This window comes from Rhipicephalus microplus, unplaced genomic scaffold (genome assembly GCF_043290135.1).
Source record: "Rhipicephalus microplus isolate Deutch F79 unplaced genomic scaffold, USDA_Rmic scaffold_39, whole genome shotgun sequence".
In the NCBI taxonomy this organism is placed as follows: Eukaryota; Metazoa; Arthropoda; class Arachnida; order Ixodida; family Ixodidae; genus Rhipicephalus; species Rhipicephalus microplus.
In genome coordinates this window covers 2,782,064-2,802,257 of record NW_027464612.1, presented here as the reverse complement: position 1 = coordinate 2,802,257, position 20,194 = coordinate 2,782,064, and the positions used below count along the sequence as shown (strand labels likewise).

At 47.9% G+C, this 20,194-nt stretch overlaps 1 protein-coding gene across 2 annotated transcripts; it reads left to right on the top strand.

The window, feature by feature from the left end:
• The first annotated feature begins 239 nt into the window (after positions 1-239).
• LOC142786932 (uncharacterized) lies at positions 240-11,917 on the top strand. Of its 2 annotated transcripts, none has more exons than XM_075884600.1 (5): positions 240-477; positions 5,457-5,511; positions 7,662-7,750; positions 10,907-11,066; positions 11,164-11,917. In XM_075884600.1, exons 1-5 carry the CDS (start codon positions 331-333, stop codon positions 11,424-11,426), a joined length of 714 nt encoding a protein of 237 aa, XP_075740715.1. In that variant the 5' UTR covers positions 240-330; the 3' UTR covers positions 11,427-11,917. The 2 variants fall into 2 exon arrangements, with proteins under 2 accessions (XP_075740715.1, XP_075740716.1); XM_075884601.1 differs by having other exon boundaries at positions 346-477; positions 5,449-5,511.
• The last annotated feature ends 8,277 nt before the right edge of the window (positions 11,918-20,194 follow it).

Sequence of the window (20,194 nt, the reverse complement as noted above, 5' to 3'; positions counted from 1 at the left end):
TGGCACTGGCTTGGCCGTTCATACAGAGCCAAAAGCCGCTGCAGGAAACTGGATTGCGGATCGTATTGAGACAAAATATTTCATACATTTTTGTTTTCTTTGTTTCATTTCTCTAATTGCTCTTGTGATGGCGTGGACCGCGCTTCGTGATCTCATGTACCGGCGCACTGTTTTTAAGTTTAGTATGGCGCACGATAATAAATGATTACGTGCTTTAATTTAAAAAGGTTTGCGAGTATGGCAGCAACACTGCAATGTCGGGAAGAGGATAGTAGTAGAACCAGTAGCAGCTGCATGCCCGGGTGGAGCGACTGATGCCCAGATGGAGGAATGTCAACCCGATGCCTTTTGTGTTGGCCGTTCTGGCAGTTCCGCCGACTTTATAGGAAGAGACGACCCCGTCGCTTGTCCTCTTCTCTTTTCCTTCGCGCATCAGTGACAACATTGACGGACGACGTGTTCGACTTCACCGTGCACGTGAGTATAGGTTGGTTTTTCATTCGAGTGAATTCTTGTTCAGATTTGCAACTTGTCGACTTCATCCTGATCACCTGTCACCGGCAATAAGTCACATACGTGTGATATTTAGGTGAAATAAATGATAATGCACATTTTCTGCTCCATTTGCGTCACTTAGCTACACCAGGACATGAGGTAAAGCCTTTGTCGCCTAGCCACTAGCAGGCAAGATCGATCACTCGCATCCTTCAGTTCGCGAATCAACGCGCCTGCCTTAGAATTAGTAAGCTGCTCGCAAAGAAATCTTACCGAGGCAATTTTGTTTTCTGTGAACAATGCACCGTAGATTTGTCTTGAATAACAAAAAAAAAAACTTGAAAAATAAATGTCGCGACCTTTTAGAAAACGCCGTGTCTAAGCGCTAGACGCGGCATTTTGTAAAAGGCTAATCAAATTCAGTATGTTTTCGTAGTTTCTGCTTGAAATTATTATTGTCTATGAATTTCATGGCCCAATCTTTTGCTTTGGCTGAAAATCTCGGTGGCAAAAACTTTGTTCAGTGTCCCTTTAAGGGCAGGTGTAGATGCCATGATTTCAGTTGCAAATCTTTTTGCTAGTCGGCTGGCTGGTTAACAATAAGGGTACTAACTAGAGTTCCAGATTTCAGCAGCAACACATCGTCATGGCTTCATCAGATGCTGCATTATATACATTCTATCCTCGTTTTTAAATAGGTGTACCGTATGGTCCACTGTTACAGGAAACAAGCGAGCTCATGGACAGTTAGCCATGTGGTGCTAACTGGCAGCGAGGCTTGTGAATGGGACGCATGCGCATAGAATCAGGGTGCGCCCAGTTTTGTCTGCCATTTCTTCGCCTGTACGCATGACAGCATTGGAAAGCGCATCCGTATTTTAGCTGCGCAATTTATCTAGCCCAGTGCCTCCTGCTTCAGGGATTTCCTGTGAGCACAAAAAATGCATGATTTTAATCGTTGCTGCAGTGTTTTGCAAGTTGTCACCGTAAAGCACATCATATTTTTCGCATAATGCTCGCTGCAACTAGCAAGTTTCGATGACTCAAAATGCTGTTCAGGTCTGATGTAGCAAACATTTTAAGCTCGTCCTCGTGACCATGAAATATTGGTTTATTAAATAATGGAAGGCAGAGGTGGTATCAGTTGATTTACAGTGTGAAAATGAGAAGTGCGAAGGACCGTGCCTCGCAAGTAAGCCCCGAGAGCATGAGCAGAGAAGTAGCAGATGAGGATGCTCATGCGCTGCATTTCCAAATCTCACCAGCACTAATGCTTGACGGACTGCTTGCCACGCACTAGCGTGTTCTTTCTGAAACAGGACTTTGGCCCTGTAAGCAAGTTCTTGAAGGGCATAAGTAAAACGTAGAATGGGCCCCCTAAATGCACCCATCCTTGAACCATTGGGCTTATGAATTAGTGCCCTTTTCAAAATACAACTATTCTGAGCTATAAATTGTGACAGAACAGTGAACGAAGTTTAAAAATAGGAAAAAAGTCTTTAAATGTCCCCTTTATACATAGTGTTCTTGTGATGTCACTTCTGCCATTGTGGCCCTCTCCCGCCATGCCCGGGTAACTCCCTGGGTACCTACGGCAGTTCACGTGCTGCAGTGCGGTTTGTTGGGGGCTCGTCATCTGTTGCTGTGAACGATGTGGAAGCATTGTGGTTTTTTGTTGTCTTACTTTAACGAGCTCATTGGATTAGGAAGGCCTCGCTCGTTCACTCGATACAAGACCAGATAATCAAGATGTGCGACACATATACCAGCCACGGCGTACACCGGCTGCCCGCCACAACCTATGAGGGCCTATTATCTTGCTTTCACTACAAATTGCCTGGCCCAAAAACAAGTGAAAGCTCAAAATCTCTCGAGCCGCAATTTCAAGAGTGGATGTGCGAAGCGCAGCTGCTCCCATCGAAAACTAGTCGTGCAGAGCTAGGCAAGTTTACAAGAGATATAATATTATGAATATATTGTCACGGCCTACGCCACCAAAGTAGCAATGCCCCCCCCCTTCCCCCCCCCAAGTGTTTTAAACAGTGCTGATGTTGAGCTTGAGCCTCTTTGATTGCAATTTGTGAAAATAGTCGAGGAAAATATTATACAAGGCAGATAGAGACTTTGCGTGGTGTGTGCCGCGGTAACGCCAGTCATCACTTTATTTTTTGCGTATGCTTTAACACACTTTTCACTTTGTATTTTGCTTTTGTTGTACGCTAATGTACAGTGGAGTCACTGAACATGATAGAGACCGTGTATAGAATTAATTGACTAATTAAAAAAAATCCTGACACCCAACTTGAACCGATCGGCTATGCTTCAAAGTGAACTAATATTGTTTCCCATTCTTTATAGTTTGTTTCAATGCAATACCAAATCTCCGCGATCGCCGTCACGATTTTAAACGCCTTCCTCGCCATCATGATTTTAACTGCGGACAAGTTTGTATGTACAGTATCTTGGTAAGCTATATCTGTTTGCAGGTAAATACTTGGCTATGGCACTTACCCATAATGAAGTTGCACCTGAAGATGCAAATATTGCAAAGTTTCTTCAAGTAGCTTTTGTTAATCTGCACCAGCCAAATACGCTGGTACTTTTAGGAAAATCGGAATGTGTGTTCTCAATTTCAGGTTATAACTTTCAGCGAAGAAACACCCTAAGCTCTGCTCCCTCTGCGTGGACTACTAAATCAACTTGCCTCACTAGCAGCTCATAATTTCTCAAACTTGCATCGTGAGGCAAAACTAAACGGGTGCAAGCATGAGGAGACAACATGGCAGTTGTAGGCGATAGATTCGGTTGGTGCCCGGGCATGTTGGTGGCGCTTTTCGGAAGTGATGAAAAGGCGCTGCGAGATGCACGTGCACACTTTGTATAGTTTCTGTATTGGACAGCAAACTTTTTTTTCTTATCTGAGCAGTTTTACCAAAGGAAGCTTCATCATATGGCGTGATAAATGAAGCAAATCCACAGGTTGAACCACATCATAGCCTCGCTGTGCTTTTGTACTTTTTTTAGCTCGCGAAATTTATTTGTACATATAAGTGACAACTTGCCAGTAATAAGGCAGCACTTGTTTCTTTACCATATGATCATCTCCGGTGTGCTGCTGCCTCAATATTTCAAATTCTAAGCATTTACACCATTGTATGCTAACTTTTCCTTCAAAGTGAGACAAGCCACATGTGTATCGTAGATCGAGAAGCATGCCAGTTTTACGTACTTGCAAGGTAAACATCAGAAATGCACAGTTGATCAAAAATACTAGTTTAATGGTGCATCTACATAGCAGAGCACCTGTGGCACCTCGGGAACAAGATAATGCCAGATATGTTACAAGAGATAATTAAAAAAGACAGGGGACGTTTCGTGAACAAATAGAAACAAAAATAAAATGGCACGTGGCAGCGAGCGAAGGCGACAAGGGGGTGGGGGGAGCCCGTGGGACTTCAGCGGATGAACGTAAGGTGTGTGTTTAATATGTGGAAGAAAAAAAAAATTCAAAATTTTGGCGACTGAAATGAGGGTGACTTAGTGAGTGCGCTCATGACGAGAGTAAACACGGTTATTATTTTTTTTTCAAATCTCTTTTGAAAGCCACAAAAAATTTGTATGTGGTGCAGCCTAACAGAAGGTCCGTGAAGGCAAATTATGAATTCGTCGTTGTACAAGGGCCTATTTTTTTTTTTTCATGCGCACCATCCCCGCCGTGGTGGTCTAGTGGCTAAGGTACTCGGCTGCTGACCCGCAGGGCGCGGGCTCGAATCCCGGCTGCGGCGGCTGCATTTCCGATGGAGGCGGGAATGTTGTAGGCCCGTGTGCTCAGATTTAGGTGCACGTTAAAGAACCCCAGGTGGTCTAAATTTCCGGAGCCCTCCACTACGGCGTCTATCATAATCATATAGTGGTTTTGGGACGTTAAACACCACATATCAATCAATCAATCATGCGCACCATAAATAGTGCTCAAAATTTATTTGCATATGTTGTTTTCATCCTCGCTGTATTCCGTGCTGTTTATGATGTAAAAAAAAAGTAGCACGCTGAAGTGGTGCTGCTTTTGGGCAACAGTTGAAAATGGCGGGGTGCATGAATGCGGAATACTGCCGCTTGCACTCAAATCACTCTTGTGGTCACCTCCCACTGTTTGCCGCATGTGTTGTGTATACACAGCTGCATATTTCCTAGCTAGAAAAATTTGATTTTAGGTGTTTCACGCCATTTTCCATGTAACTATTCCACAATTGCACACACTGATCAGCAGGCTTTCAATTGCGCTGAAGGACACAGGTGCCATAAAATTCATAGTCGATTCTTTCAAGAAACCGTATGTAAAGGCTGAAGCTTCATGTGTACATACACACACACATATTGTTTTTTGTACTTTATGAAAGCTGCGAAGGTCCCATGTGCCTCCAAGCGTAACCTGTCTTATTTATTCTCCATCACCGCAAAAGTTTTGTGAGTTTCAAATAAAAGTGCTTTGCGCATGGCCACTTTTGGGTAATTTTTTGGTGTAGGTGTTATTTGAGCAGCCTACAGTGTTTACCTTATAAGCCTGTATGTATATGTTGCATTATAAGGACGCAGAATGTGTGTAGCTGTACAATATAGATGAAGTGTAAAAATTAAGTGTGTCTATTGTAGTGTTCTTGCAACCAATCTTACCCCCGTATTCTAGAACGTCCCTCCACTCAACGCTTCACCTTCACTTGAGATGGCTGATGGGAGCGCCGTCTTTAAGCAGAGAAAATTGCTGCATGTCAGCAATAATCTGCTGTGATTCTCGAGTAGCGCAGCGTCGCTTTCAAACGAGTAGCGGCACAGTGCTCAACTCTGTCAAGTGAAGGGTGAAAGTCGAGTCGGGGAGCGTTTATGAATATGGGGGTTAGTTTTGTTGTCTTGTTAGCCTGCCATTAACACTGGATTGATGCTACTTTGCTCTAGCTGTACAGTGCTCTCCAATGCTCAAGGAGGCACCGCACGGGGAAGGCTCGGAGCAAACCATGCGTGAGTTTCCTTTCATTGTTACCCTATGCACGTATTAAGTGATAGACTTTAATGTATGCTATTTGTATTGTGCAAGTTTTTGGGGACATACAACTTCCAACACTTATATGTTCTGATGAAAATCACGCAAGAATGAGAGAAGCTTGTGCAAAAATTATGCAAGAGTGTAAGAAGCTTTTGCAGAAGTCTGTGAAATGAAGTTTTGAAATTTTGTGGCAATGTGTCATTGTACAGTGGTCAACAGTCTTGCTCAGCATGCTTGACTGCAGGGCTCCCGGCTGCACAGGCGCATCTACGGAGTGCCTGATGCATGATGGGCCAAATGTCAGCCTGCACACTGGTGCCTCTTATCCCCGTTTGTCTGTTACATCAGTGTCTCTTGTAAAGGGGATCAACTGTGCTACCTTTTTTTTTCGAATGTAATGAGTTCTTTTTCCAGATTATTGTTGTTTTAAGGTAGAGCCTCACATTTCTATCAAATACTGAAGATTCTATTTTTCCTTCTAGATGCTATGAAGTCACTCCTTGTGTTACAATAGAGTGAACACTGTTATGAGAAAAGCTACTTTATGGAGTTAACTCACTCCATATTGACTTAACACACAGAATTGGTAAAAACTACACTCCATTCCAGCTGCATTAGGAATAATATTCATTTGCATACTTCTGTTTCTTTTGTTTGTTTGTTGGCTGGAGGTTTGGAGTATAGGGTGGCCAGAGGGCACTGTGTAGTCTTTTTTCATCTTCCCAATTTTGTGAACATCAATTGATAGCCGTATGGGAAGCAGCCAGCATGCTGAAACAGCGGTGCAAGCATGCAAGATGCTCACCATTGCATGCAGTCAGTTGCTGTGAGCAACCTACTGCATACAATTAACTGCGAGTGGTGAACTAACGCTGCACTATGTGTGCCTCCTGGAAAGCTGCAATGGTAAAGTGCCACAATCGTATAGTAACATGGATAACATCGCAATTTGTTTGTTGAATAATTTTGCAACAGAATCAATGGAGTTTTGGATAAATTTGTGTATCTGCCTGGTTCATCAAAGCTACAGAGTCAAATGCGGTATATACTCGCGTATTATGTGTACTTTTTTTGTCAATCCGATCATGTGCGAAGCTAGTAGGAATCGCTGGCCTAAAAGCTCAACTGGGAATATATGTTGCAGGCGCTGTCACAGCTGTCTCAAAGCGGATTGTCATTTGTTTGCTAAGCCTGTTCAAATGCCCCCATTTTCTTGAAGTTCTTCCGAACAGTGCTCACAAAAACCAGTTCCCACGACAGGGTTATACCAGAGAACATAAGTACTCTCCATTAATTGTCGGGAACCCAACGTAAAGTAAGATGCAGACAAGGAAGCACGATGCCAACACAGTGCTGTGTGTGTCGCCCTTCATGTGTGTGTGTGTCCATTCCTTGTCCCAGTCTTCTATTGCGTTGTGTTCCCTCCGATATCTAACCAACACACCCAAGCTTCTATGCTAAGTCTTATTCAACGCACTCTTCTGCTGGCTCCCATACTGAATATTGCATGTCGAAGAACTCCACGCTGATGTGCTTAGCGGTAGCACGGTTTCAGTTTTCTTCGGTAAGCTTTATAACAGCAATCTGCCTCATATATAATTATTGTAGCCTATCACAAGGAACGGTAAAAACGCAATGGCCAGATGGCGAAACGGGGAAAAAAAATGAGTGCGAAAACCTGCCTCATCTTGTTGATGTGACAGGTCCTTGCACGCGTTCAACATCTGTGCTGTGTCTCGGGAATACATTCTTGCCGTGGAAAAGGTGGGAAGATAGGAGGCAAACCTTTAGGCATTTCGGACTACACATAAACAGGTTTCAGTTTTCAAGTTCAATATTCTAGGGAAAGCATAAAAGTTCATGGAAGAAGGGACCTTGCACTCAGTCCATTTTGTGTAAGACTGCACTCGCCTGCTCGACAAGAGATGTGCCTGACCAGAGCATCATGAAGTCAAATATGTCTGTGTGTGTGCTGGCAAGGTGGCTCGGGCTGGTTGGGGAGGGCAAAGTATGCGAGCAAAAAGTTTCTTGTAGTAAAGCAGGCTGGCTAATTATACTGGTGAGCAAATTATGTGAGGATGCAAATTGTGCGAGTAAATATGGTATGTACTCTTGTATGTTTCAGCTCTATTGCTATTGATCCTGCGGATCCAACTTGGCATCCGGCAGCAACAAAGAGAGGTTCTGCAGGAGGTGCGACAGCTGAAGCACAAGGTACGGCTCTTGTCCGTGCCTCGGCACGCCCAGCCAGCACAGCGCCCCTCTGACCTTCCGCGGCTGCCTGCTGGTACAATTGGAGAAGTGGAGGCAGCAGAGGCAGCTGTGCAGAGTAAAGCTGTGGCTGCGGCTTTGGTGTATATTTCTTGATTTTTAATATGCCTATGTAACATGCAGAAATTTAGTACTGCTTTAAGATACTGTGTTTCGGGAAACAAACTAGTCAGGTTATCTCATGAGCCACTGTACTACAGTCGAATATGAATAATTCGTACTCAAAGAGGCCAGAAAATTTGTTCAAATTAAAAGAAGTTCAAAATAATGAAAGTTACCGTAATTACTTGAATCTAACACGCACCTTTTTTCCGGTTAAGAGAGTTCATAAATCGCATGTGCGTTAGAATCGAGTACGAAAAAAAAAATGAATATGGTCATTCTATTGCCATCGCCACTTACAAAATGGCCGCCCCCTACGTGCGTCGGCATGGCGCGTCGGTCATTTATGCCTATGTGTTTCCCATGCGCAGCACTTCATACGTGTGCTGAGGAGTTCGTCGTCATCTTGTAGCACATTAGCATCGACGGCATGGTAGGGCCGACTCCAAAAACTCGACGAGTGCACCACAATGCTGCTTCTAAAAGAAAAGTCGTCGCGTGTGCCGGAACGGACAGAAATCGGGCCGCATCGCGGTCATTCGGAGTTCCCGAAACGTGCGTGCGGGACTGGCGGAAACAAAAGCAGAATATTGTCGACAGCAAAGATTCACGCAAAGGCTTCAGTGGACCACAGCAGGGTCGGTTTCCAGAAATTTTAGAAGCTGCTCGGCGAGTATGTGATTAAGCAGTGAGCGGCACAGCGGCCCGTGACGACAGAACTGCTCCAAGTGCAGGCTATGCAGTTAGCCTTAGAAAAAGGGCTAATGCAGAGCCATTTTAAAGCGAGCAGGTGCTGGCTAACGAACTTTATGAAGAGAAAAGGCTTTTCCCTCCGAAGGCGAACGGGCATATGCCGGAAGTTGCCGTAGGAGTACGAAGAAAAGCTTCAGAGTCTTCAGAGGTTCCTCCTAAACTTGCGGCACAACAACGGCTACCTGCTTGGGCAAATCGGGAATGCCGATCACACGCCTCTTTACTTCGACATGCCTGGCACCACAACCGTCTAGGAGAAGGGGGCGAAGCAAGTTTGTGTACTGACATCGGGCCACGGTAAAACTAGAGTGACAGCAATGCTTTGTTGCACGTCAGATAGGCATAAGCTTCCCCCGTACTTCATATTTAAACGGAAGACGCTCTCAAAAAGAGTCGTTTTCGCGAGTGGTGTGATCAAGCGGGCCAACGAGAAAAAAGGGGGTGCGCGTTGCAACCGATGTCTTAGTTTTTTTTTTTTTTTTGTCGTGGAAACCGGGCGCGCGTTACAATCAAGGGCGCGGTAGAATAAAGTAAATACGGTAAACGAGCGGAGGGTTCACCATGCAGTGATGCATGTGCATGGAGAAGGTTTATTCACAAATTACAGGACATCCGTGATTAATTAAAGTAGTCAATACATGTCTGTACACGTTGGCCTTGCAACGAGTCAACAAGTTTTGCGTGCAGTTTGCAAAGCTTTTGTACTTCGGCTTCAGTATTCTCCTGGCAAAAGAAGTTGAGCGCGGCAATGTCCAGTGCTGACACTTTTCGAAGACAACTGTGTTTCCACTGTTACCATCTGCGCTGCAGCCGGAGCGTGGCCAGCACACATGATGAGAATGGAGGAGTGTCTCCACCTGGAGAAAAGCAGATCGGCATTCGAGAGAGAAACACTCCGCGGCAGCTTTTTTTTTCTCTCTCTCTTCATGCGCGGTGTTGAAAGGAGAAGAGTCTCTACATAGCAGGAACGAAAAACAGGGGAGCGTGACACCGGCGCGTTGCAGATCGGCATGAGAGAGCCAACTCTCTGCGACAGCTTTTTTTCCCCTCTTTCTCTTCATGCGAAGTGTTAAGAGGAGAAGGGTCTCTACATGGCAGGGACAGAAACAGCCAAAGCGGGGCACAGGAATGTCGCAGATTGGCATTTGGCAAACATTCCACCGCAGTCTTTTCTTTCCTTTTCTTCATTTTCTTCTTCAAGCACAGCGATGAGGTGTCTGAAGTGCCACCGCAGGATTGGGCGGGGTGCTGAGAGCATTTTCGGAGCGCGGTATAGCTTTGATAGGACCACAGCGTCAGTTCGAATTAAGTGTGTTGGAATTAATGAGATTCGACTGTATTTACTATAGTCTGTGAAGTCCGAGTGAACTGTCCTAAGCTAGCAGACGATGTAGGCGGCATCGTGTGTTTGATGGGCAGTGACTAGCAATAGCCTGCTTAAAACAGACATTCAGTAATTTTGTTCATTTATCACCCTATTTCGTGTCCGCTGCGGCTCTCTCTACTTTGAGCTACAGTTCACCCTGCCTTGTGTTAGCCGATTTCTTACCTTTTTAAAAATCTAACATGCACCCAATTTCGCAGTGTGAAGAAAAATGCACCTTTGTTTATTGTGATGAGATTTCTATAGCGACATGCCTCTTTGTTGGCTATCACAGAAAAAGATAAACAGCAAATGGTGCGACCATCTAGTGCGACCTTTATTTTTCTATCAGTTTCATCTATGACCAAGATTTGGTCGCTCTAAGGTTGCCTCTTAGTACGCCTTGATCATGTTCATTTATCTTGTTGTGCTCTGCTTACAATGCATTGATTAAAAACATGTCCAAGCTTCTTTTTGAATTCCACATATTTTATCGTTTTTCACCTGTAGAAGCTACTCCTGGTCAACATTCAGGCAAAGACATTGTAACCTCGAAGAAACGTGGTACAAAGTAATTATACTATTTCATAGCTAGAATCAATATTTATTAAGGGTTATAACAGTGTTGTATTTGATTTCATAACCGCGAAACTGCATTCAGAGAAGGACTTTGAAAGGTTCTCACACTGAGTGTGAGAGGGCTGATGTGGAAACCATTTTAGGTCAAGTGAGTTGAAGTTAGCGTAAAAAAACAATGAAATGTGATGCCCAAAAATTCAAGTTGTTGTTTTCAGTGTCCTCTTCTTGCAGAATTTTATCATGAAAACATTTCGATGTGCTGTAGCGTTTACCCCATCTATGCTTCTTGCATTTTTTTACAGCGCAAGCACCTCCTGCAGATTGGGGGACGTGGCCTCCGAAAAATTGGTGTGAATGCCATGAAGGCTGTATTGGCACATGACGTGCAAGTGCTGTACAGCCTTCATGGCAGAAAAGGGAAAAGGGCCTTTGTGAACCTGAGGCTCTGTAGATTAGTGACAGGTTAGACTTGTTCATTGTTTTATGTGTGTGTACCCTTGTGTATTCTCTGTACAGCAGTGCTTCATGTGTACTATGGTATTTCTGTTCTTGTATGCAGATGTCATCTGCCAAAAAGCTGGGTGCGACCAGGCGGAGGCCCTCAACTTTATTAAGAGGTGGCTGCCAGGGTCTGGTGATCGCTGTGGGGGCAGGAAGCGGCGCTTCAGAGAAGAATTTGTTGTGGAGCAGCCCGATGATCCCCACTCTCAGAGTGCAGATTATCGGCTGCTCGCGGCAGCTGGCTTCCTGCCCAGCCACAGCAGCCAGGGCCTTGACAGCACCACTGTCACTGTGCCCCCAAAGCAACCTGACCTGCACTAGAGCGGGCCTTTTTTAGTTGTGTATATATATTTTTCAATGTATACATTTTTTGTTGTACCAAATAAATAAAAAAAAACAAAGAATAAATAGTCTGCAGACTGTCGGTGGTGCACTGTTCGGCTAGCTTATGCTGATTCGGAAGCACCATCACCATGTTTTAGTTACAAAAAAATGCTCTAAACTATGAATACTCTCGATTACCATGTGGGGGACATATGTGGGGATTGCAAGTGGGGGACATACGCTTTCAACATTTACTTCCTAACGACTTTTTTCGATCTGCTGTACCAAATACCAGTACCAAATAAAGCACTCGCTATTGCAAAAGATAAATTGGTAAAAAAATAAACTACACTTCTAGTGTTAGCAAAGGGAATGAGGTATAAAAGATGAAATAGATCGAGTAACTGCTTTCAGTTCTCAGCATTCAATTTTCTGTTGCCCCAAGTATACAGGGCTGCAAAGCTACAAGAGCGGGTCATCGAGGCATATTGTTTAAATATTCCGGTAAGAAAAATTCCCTACTAATAATGGTTACATAATGGCAAGCCAATCAGTAGCCAATATTCGTCGTGCAGGAAACATCGGTGTAATAACGGCATTTGATGGGCTGCAATGTGGCCCTGGATTGGTCCAATGTCGGTCGCACATCCGTAGCCAATATTCGTCGTGCAGCAAACATCGGCGTAAAAATGGCATGTGATTGGCTGAAATATGGCCCAATGTTGGCCGAACATTGGCAGCTTTGTCGGCAATACGATGGGCCTTCGTCGGCCCAATGTTGGTTGCATACTGGCTAAAACATCGGCAAAACGTCGGTCCATCATTGGCTTGAACGTCGGCCCGACATTGGAAGAAGTTGCACTTCCGACGTCGGCCCGACGTCGGTGCCGATGTTAGCCGATGTCGGTCCAAGATCTGCCTGGGTATCTTCAAACTATCAGCGCAAAAAAAAGCGCCGCACCACCACCGGGTGGGCTCGAAACTCCAACCTTTTGGTTAACAGCCGATTGCGCAAGCCAATTGCGCCACGGAGACAGTCCTGCTCCACTCTCACCACCATCAGAACATATCTTCAAAGCTATCAGCCTAAAGAAAAAAAGCACCGCGCCACCACCGGGTGGGCTCGAACTTCCAACCTTTCGGTTAACAGCCAATTGCGCCACGGAGACAGTCCTGCTCCACTCTCACCACCATGAGAACATATCTTTCAAGCTATCAGCTCAAAGAAAAAAAAGCGCCGCACCACCACCGGGTGGGCTCGAACCTCCACCCTTTTGGTTAACGGCCGATCGCGCTAGCCAATTGCGCCACGGAGACAATCGTGCTCCACGCTCACCAACATCAGAAAATATCTTCAAAGCTATCATCGCAAAAAAAAGCAACACACCCCACCCGGGAGGGCTCGAACCTCCAACTTTTTGGTTAAAAGCCGATCGCGCTAGCCAATGGCGCCACGGGGACAGTCCTGCTCCACTCTCACCACCGTCAGAACATTTCTTCAGAGCTATCAGCCTAAAGAAAAAAAGCGCCGCACCACCACCGGGTGGGCTCGAACCTACAACCTTTCGGTTAACAGCCGATCGCGCTAGCCAATTGCGCCACAGAGACAGTCGTGCTTCACTCTCACCACCGTCAGACCATTTCTTCAGAGCTATCGCCCCAAAGAAAAAAAAAGCGCCGCACCACCACCGGGTGGGCTCGAACCTCCAACCTTTCGGTTAAAAGTTGATCGCGCTAGCCAATTGCGCCACGGAGACAGTCCTGCTCCACTCTCACCACCGTCAGAACATTTCTTCAGAGCTATCAGCCCAAAGAAGAAAAAGCGCCGCACCACCACCGGGTGGGCTCGAAACTCCAACCTTTCGGTTATCAGCCGATCGCGCTAGCCAATTGCGCCATGGAGACAGTCCTGCTCCACTCTCACCACCATCAGAACATATCTTCAAAGCTATTAGCGCAAAGAAAAAAAGCACCGCGCCACCTTCGGGTGGGCTCGAACCTCCAACCTTTCGGTTAACATCCGATCGCGCTAACCCATTGCGCCACGGGGACAGTCTTGCTCCACTCTCACCACTATCAGAACATATCTTCAAAGCTATCAGCGCAAAGAAAACAAAAGCGCCGCACCACCACCACCAGGTGGGCTCGAACCTCCAACCTTTCGGTTAACAGCCGATCGCGCTAGCCAATTGCGCCACAGAGACAGTCTTGCTCCACTCTCAACACCATCAGAACATACCTTCAAAGCTACAAGCGCAAAGAAAAAAAAGCGCCGCACCACCACCGGGTGTGCTCGAACCTCCAACCTTTCGGTTAACAGCCGATCGCGCTAGCCAATTGCGCCAGGGAGACAGTCCTGCTCCACTCTCACCACCATCAGAACATATCTTCAAAGCTATCAGCCCAAAGAAAAAAAAGCACCGCACCACCACCGGGTGGGCTCGAACCTCCAACCTTTCGTTTAACAGCCAATCGCGCTAGCCAATTGCGCCACGGAGACAGTCCTGCTCCACTCTCACCACCATCAGAACATATCTTCAAAGCTATCAGCACAAAGAAAAAAAAGCGCCGCACCACCACCGGGTAGGCTCGAAACTCCAACCTTTCGGTTAACAGCCGATCGCGCTAGCCAATTGCGCCATGGAGACAGTCCTGCTCCACTCTCACCACCATCAGAACATATCTTCAAAGCTATTACCACAAAGAAAAAAGCAACACACCACTCCTGGGAGGGCTCGTACCTCCAACCTTTTGGTTAACAGCCGATCGCGCAAGCCAATTGCGCCACGGAGACAGTCCTGCTCCACTCTCACCACCATCAGAACATATCTTCAAAGCTATTAGCGCAAAGAAAAAAAGCGCCGCGCCACCACCGGGTGGGCTCGAACCTCCAACCTTTCGGTTAACAGCCGATCGCGCTAACCCAATGCGCCACGGGGACAGTCTTGCTCCACTCTCACCACCATCAGAACATATCTTCAAAGCTATCAGCGCAAAGAAAAAAAAAGCGCCGCACCACCACTGGGTGGGCTCGAACCTCCAACCTTTCGGTTAACAGCCGATCGCGCTAGCCAATTGCGCCACGGAGACAGTCTTGCTCCACTCTCACCACCATCAGAACATATCTTCAAAGCTATCAGCACAAAGAGAAAAAAGCGCCGCACCCCCACCGGGTGGGCTCGAAACTCCAACCTTTCGGTTAACAGCCGATCGCGCTAGCCAATTGCACCATGGAGACAGTCCTGCTCCACTCTCACCACCATCAGAACATATCTTCAAAGCTATTCCCACAAAGAAAAAAGCAACACACCACTCCTGGGAGGGCTCGAAACTCCAACCTTTCGGTTAACAGCTGATCGCGGCAGCCCATTGCGCCACGGAGACAGCCTTGCTTCACTCTCACCACCATCAGAACATATCTTCAAAGCTATCAGCGCAAAGAAAAAAAAGCGCCGCACCACCACCGGGTGGGCTCGAACCTCCAACCTTTCGGTTAACAGCCGATTGTGCAAGCCAATTGCGCCACGGAGACAGTCCTGCTCCACTCTCACCACCATCAGAACATATCTTCAAAGCTATCAGCCTAAAGAAAAAAAGCACCGCACCACCACCGGGTGGGCTCGAACTTCCAGCCTTTCGGTTAACAGCCAATCGCGCTAGCCAATTGCGCCACGGAGACAGCCCTGCTTCACTCTCACCACCATCAGAACATATCTTCAAAGCTATCAGCACAAAGAAAAAAAAGCGCCACACCATCATCGGGTGGGCTCGAACCTCCAACCTTTCGGTTAACAGCCGATCGCGCAAGCCAATTGCGCCACGGAGACAGTCCTGCTCCACACTCACCACCGTCAAAACATTTCTTCAGAGCTATCACCCCAAAGAAAAAAAAGCGCCGCACCACCACCGGGTGGGCTCGAACCTCCAACCTTTCAGTTAACAGCCGATCGCGCTAGCCGATTGCGCCACGGAGACAGTCCTGGTCCACTCTCACCACCATCAGAACATATCTTCAAAGCTATCAGCGCAAAGAAAAAAAAGCGCCGCGCCACCACCGGGTGGGCTCGAACCTCCAACCTTTCGGTTAACAGCCGATCGCGCTAACCCATTGCGCCACGGGGACAGTCTTCCTCCACTCTCACCACTATCAGAAAATATCTTCAAAGCTATCAGCGCAAAAAAAAAGCGCCGCACCACCACCGGGTGGGCTCGAACCTCCAACCTTTCGGTTAACAGCCGATCGCGCTAGCCAATTGCGCCACAGAGACAGTCTTGCTCCACTCTCAACACCATCAGAACATATCTTCAAAGCTACAAGCGCAAAGAAAAAAAAGCGCCGCACCACCACCGGGTGGGCTCGAACCTCCAACCTTTCGGTTAACAGCCGATCGCGCTAGCCAATTGCGCCACGGGGACAGTCTTGCTCCACTCTCACCACCATCAGAACATATCTTCAAAGCTATCAGCGCAAAGAAAAAAAGCGCCGCACCACCACCGGGTGGGCTCGAACCTCCAACCTTTCGGTTAACAGCCGATCGCGCTAGCCCATTGCGCCACGGAGATAGCCTTGCTCCACTCTCAACACCATCAGAACATATCTTCAAAGCTATTAGCGCAAAGAAAAAAAGCGCCGCACCACCACCGGGTGGGCTCGAACCTCCAACGTTTCGGTTAACAGCCGATCGCGCCAGCCAATTGCGCCAGGGAGACAGTCCTGCTCAACTCTCACCACCATCAGAACATATCTTCAAAGCTATCAGCCCAAAGAAAAAAAGCACCGCACCACCACTGGGTGGGCTGGAACCTCCAACCTTTCGGTTAACAGCCAATCGCGTTAGCCAATTGCGCCACGGAGACAGTCCTGCTCCACTCTCACCACCATCAGAACATATCTTAAAGCTATCAGCACAAAGCGAAAAAAGCGCCGCACCACCACCGGGTGGGCTCGAAACTGCAACTTTTCGGTTAACAGCCGATCGGGCTAGCCAATTATGCCATGGAGACAGTCCTGCTCCACTCTCACCACCATCAGAACATATCTTCAAAGCTATTACCACAAAGAAAAAAAAGCGCCGCAACACCACCGGGTTGGCTCGAACCTCCAACCTTTCGGTTAACAGCCGATCGCGCTAGCCAATTGCGCCACGAAGACAGTCCTGCTGCACTCTCACCACCATCAGAACATATCTTCAAAGCTATTACCGCAAAGAAAAAAGCAACACACCACTCCCGGGAGGGCTCGAAATTCCAACCTTTCGGTTAACAGCCGATCGCGCTAGCCCATTGCGCCACGGAGACAGTTTTGCTCCACTCACACCACCATCAGAACATATCTTCAAACTATCAGCGCAAAAAAAGCGCAGCACCACCACCGGGTGGGCTCGAAATTCCAACCTTTTGGTTAACAGCCGATCGCGCTTGCCCATTGCGCCACTGGGACAGTCTTGCTCCACTCTCACCACCATCAGAACATATCATCAAAGCTATGAGCCCAAAGAAAAAAAAGCGCCGCACCACCACTGGGTGGGCTCGAACCTTCAACCTTTCGGTTAACAGCCGATCGCACTAGCCAATTGCGCCACGGAGGCAGTCGTGCTCCACTCTTACCACCATCAGAACATATCTTCAAAGCTATCAGCACAAAGAAAAAAGCAACACACCACTCCCGGGAGGGCTCGAACCTCCAACTTTTCGGTTAACAGCCGATCGCGCTGGCCAATTGCTCCACGGAGACAGTCCTGCTCCACTCTCACCACCATTAGAACATATCTTTCAAGCTATCAGCCCAAAGAAAAAAAAAAGCGCCGCACCACCACCGGGTGGGCTCGAACCTCCAACCTTTTGGTTAACGGCCGATCGCGCTAGCCAATTGCGCCACGGAGACAATTGTGCTCCACGCTCACCAACATCAGAAAATATCTTCAAAGCTATCATCGCAAAGAAAAAAGCAACACACCCCACCCGGGAGGGCTCGAACCTCCAACTTTTTGGTTAAAAGCCGATCGCGCTAGCCAATGGCGCCACGGGGACAGTCCTGCTCCACTCTCACCACCGTCAGAACATTTCTTCAGAGCTATCAGCCTAAAGAAAAAAAGCGCCGCACCAGCACCGGGTGGGCTCGAACCTACAACCTTTCGGTTAACAGCCGATCGCGCTAGCCAATTGCGCCACAGAGACAGTCGTGCTTCACTCTCACCACCGTCAGACCATTTCTTCAAAGCTATCGCCCCAAAGAAAAAAAAAGCGCCGCACCACCACCGGGTGGGCTCGAAACTCCAACCTTTCGGTTATCAGCCGATCGCGCTAGCCAATTGCGCCATGGAGACAGTCCTGCTCCACTCTCACCACCATCAGAACATATCTTCAAAGCTATTAGCGCAAAGAAAAAAAGCGCCGCGCCACCTTCGGGTGGGCTCGAACCTCCAACCTTTCGGTTAACAGCCGATCGCGCTAACCCGTTGCACCACGGGGACAGTCTTGCTCCACTCTCACCACTATCAGAACATATCTTCAAAGCTATCAGCGCAAAGAAAAAAAAGCGCCGCACCACCACCAGGTGGGCTCGAACCTCCAACCTTTCGGTTAACAGCCGATCGCGTTAGCAAATTGCGCCACAGAGACAGTCTTGCTCCACTCTCAACACCATCAGAACATATCTTCAAAGCTACAAGCGCAAAAAAAAGCGCCGCACCACCACCGGGTGGGCTCGAACCTCCAACTTTTCGGTTAACAGCCGATCGCGCTGGCCAATTGCGCCACGGGGACAGTCTTGCTCCACCCTCACCACCATCAGAACATATCTTCAAAGCTATCAGCGCAAAGAAAAAAAAGCGCCGCACCACCACCGGGTGTGCTCGAACCTCCAACCTTTCGTTTAACAGCCGATCGCGCTAGCCAATTGCGCCAGGGAGACAGTCCTGCTCCACTCTCACCACCATCAGAACATATCTTCAAAGCTATCAGCCCAAAGAAAAAAAAGCACCGCACCACCACCGGGTGGGTTCGAACCTCCAACCTTTCGTTTAACAGCCAATCGCGCTAGCCAATTGCGCCACGGAGACAGTCCTGCTCCACTCTCACCACCATCAGAACATATCTTCAAAGCTATCAGCACAAAGAAAAAAAAGCGCCGCACCACCACCGGGTAGGCTCGAAACTCCAACCTTTCGGTTAACAGCCGATCGCGCTAGCCAATTGCGCCATGGAGACAGTCCTGCTCCACTCTCACCACCATCAGAACATATCTTCAAAGCTATTAGCGCAAAGAAAAAAAGCGCCGCGCCACCACCGGGTGGGCTCGAACCTCCAACCTTTCGGTTAACAGCCGATCGCGCTAACCCAATGCGCCACGGGGACAGTCTTGCTCCACTCTCACCACCATCAGAACATATCTTCAAAGCTATCAGCGCAAAGAAAAAAAAGCGCCGCACCACCACCGGGTGGGCTCGAACCTCCAACCTTTCGGTTAACAGCCGATCGCGCTAGCCAATTGCGCCATGGAGACAGTCTTGCTCCTCTCTCAACACCATCAGAACATATCTTCAAAGCTACAAGCGCAAAGAAAAAAAAGCGCCGCACCACCACCGGGTGGGCTCGAACCTCCAACCTTTCGGTTAACAGCCAATCGCGTTAGCCAATTGCGCCACAGAGACAGTCCTGCTCCACTCTTACCACCATCAGAACATATCTTCAAAGCTATCAGCACAAAGAGAAAAAAGCGCCGCACCACCACCGGGTGGGCTCGAAACTCCAACCTTTCGGTTAACAGCCGATCGCGCTAGCCAATTGCGCCATGGAGACAGTCCTGCTCCACTCTCACCACCGTCAGAACATATCTTCAAAGCTATTACCACAAAGAAAAAAGCAACACACCACTCCTGGGAGGGCTCGAAAATCCAACCTTTCGGTTAACAGCTGATCGCGCTAGCCAATTGCTCCACGGAGACAGTCCTGCTCCACTCTCACCACCATTAGAACATATCTTTCAAGCTATCAGCCCAAAGAAAAAAAAAGCGCCGCACCACCACCGGGTGGGCTCGAACCTCCAACCTTTTGGTTAACGGCCGATCGCGCTAGCCAATTGCGCCACGGAGACAATTGTGCTCCACGCTCACCAACATCAGAAAATATCTTCAAAGCTATCATCGCAAAGAAAAAAGCAACACACCCCACCCGGGAGGGCTCGAACCTCCAACTTTTTGGTTAAAAGCCGATCGCGCTAGCCAATGGCGCCACGGGGACAGTCCTGCTCCACTCTCACCACCGTCAGAACATTTCTTCAGAGCTATCAGCCTAAAGAAAAAAAGCGCCGCACCACAACCGGGTGGGCTCGAACCTACAACCTTTCGGTTAACAGCCGATCGCGCTAGCCAATTGCGCCACAGAGACAGTCGTGCTTCACTCTCACCACCGTCAGACCATTTCTTCAGAGCTATCGCCCCAAAGAAAAAAAAAGCGCCGCACCACCACCGGGTGGGCTCAAACCTCCAACCTTTCGGTTATCAGCCGATCGCGCTAGCCAATTGCGCCATGGAGACAGTCCTGCTCCACTCTCACCACCATCAGAACATATCTTCAAAGCTACAAGCGCAAAAAAAAAGCGCCGCACCACCACCGGGTGGGCTCGAACCTCCAACCTTTCGGTTAACAGCCGATCGCGCTGGCCAATTGCGCCACGGGGACAGTCTTGCTCCACCCTCACCACCATCAGAACATATCTTCAAAGCTACAAGCGCAAAAAAAAGCGCCGCACCACCACCGGGTGG

Excerpts from the sequence above, each read along its gene's own strand:
- LOC142786932 (XM_075884600.1), top strand. The coding sequence starts at position 331 with ATGTCAACCCGATGCCTTTTGTGTTGGCCGTTCTGGCAGTTCCGCCGA. Across the intron at positions 7,751-10,906 it reads TGCGACAGCTGAAGCACAAG|CGCAAGCACCTCCTGCAGAT; the intron begins GTACGGCTCTTG and ends ATTTTTTTACAG. Across the intron at positions 11,067-11,163 it reads GCTCTGTAGATTAGTGACAG|ATGTCATCTGCCAAAAAGCT; the intron begins GTTAGACTTGTT and ends TCTTGTATGCAG.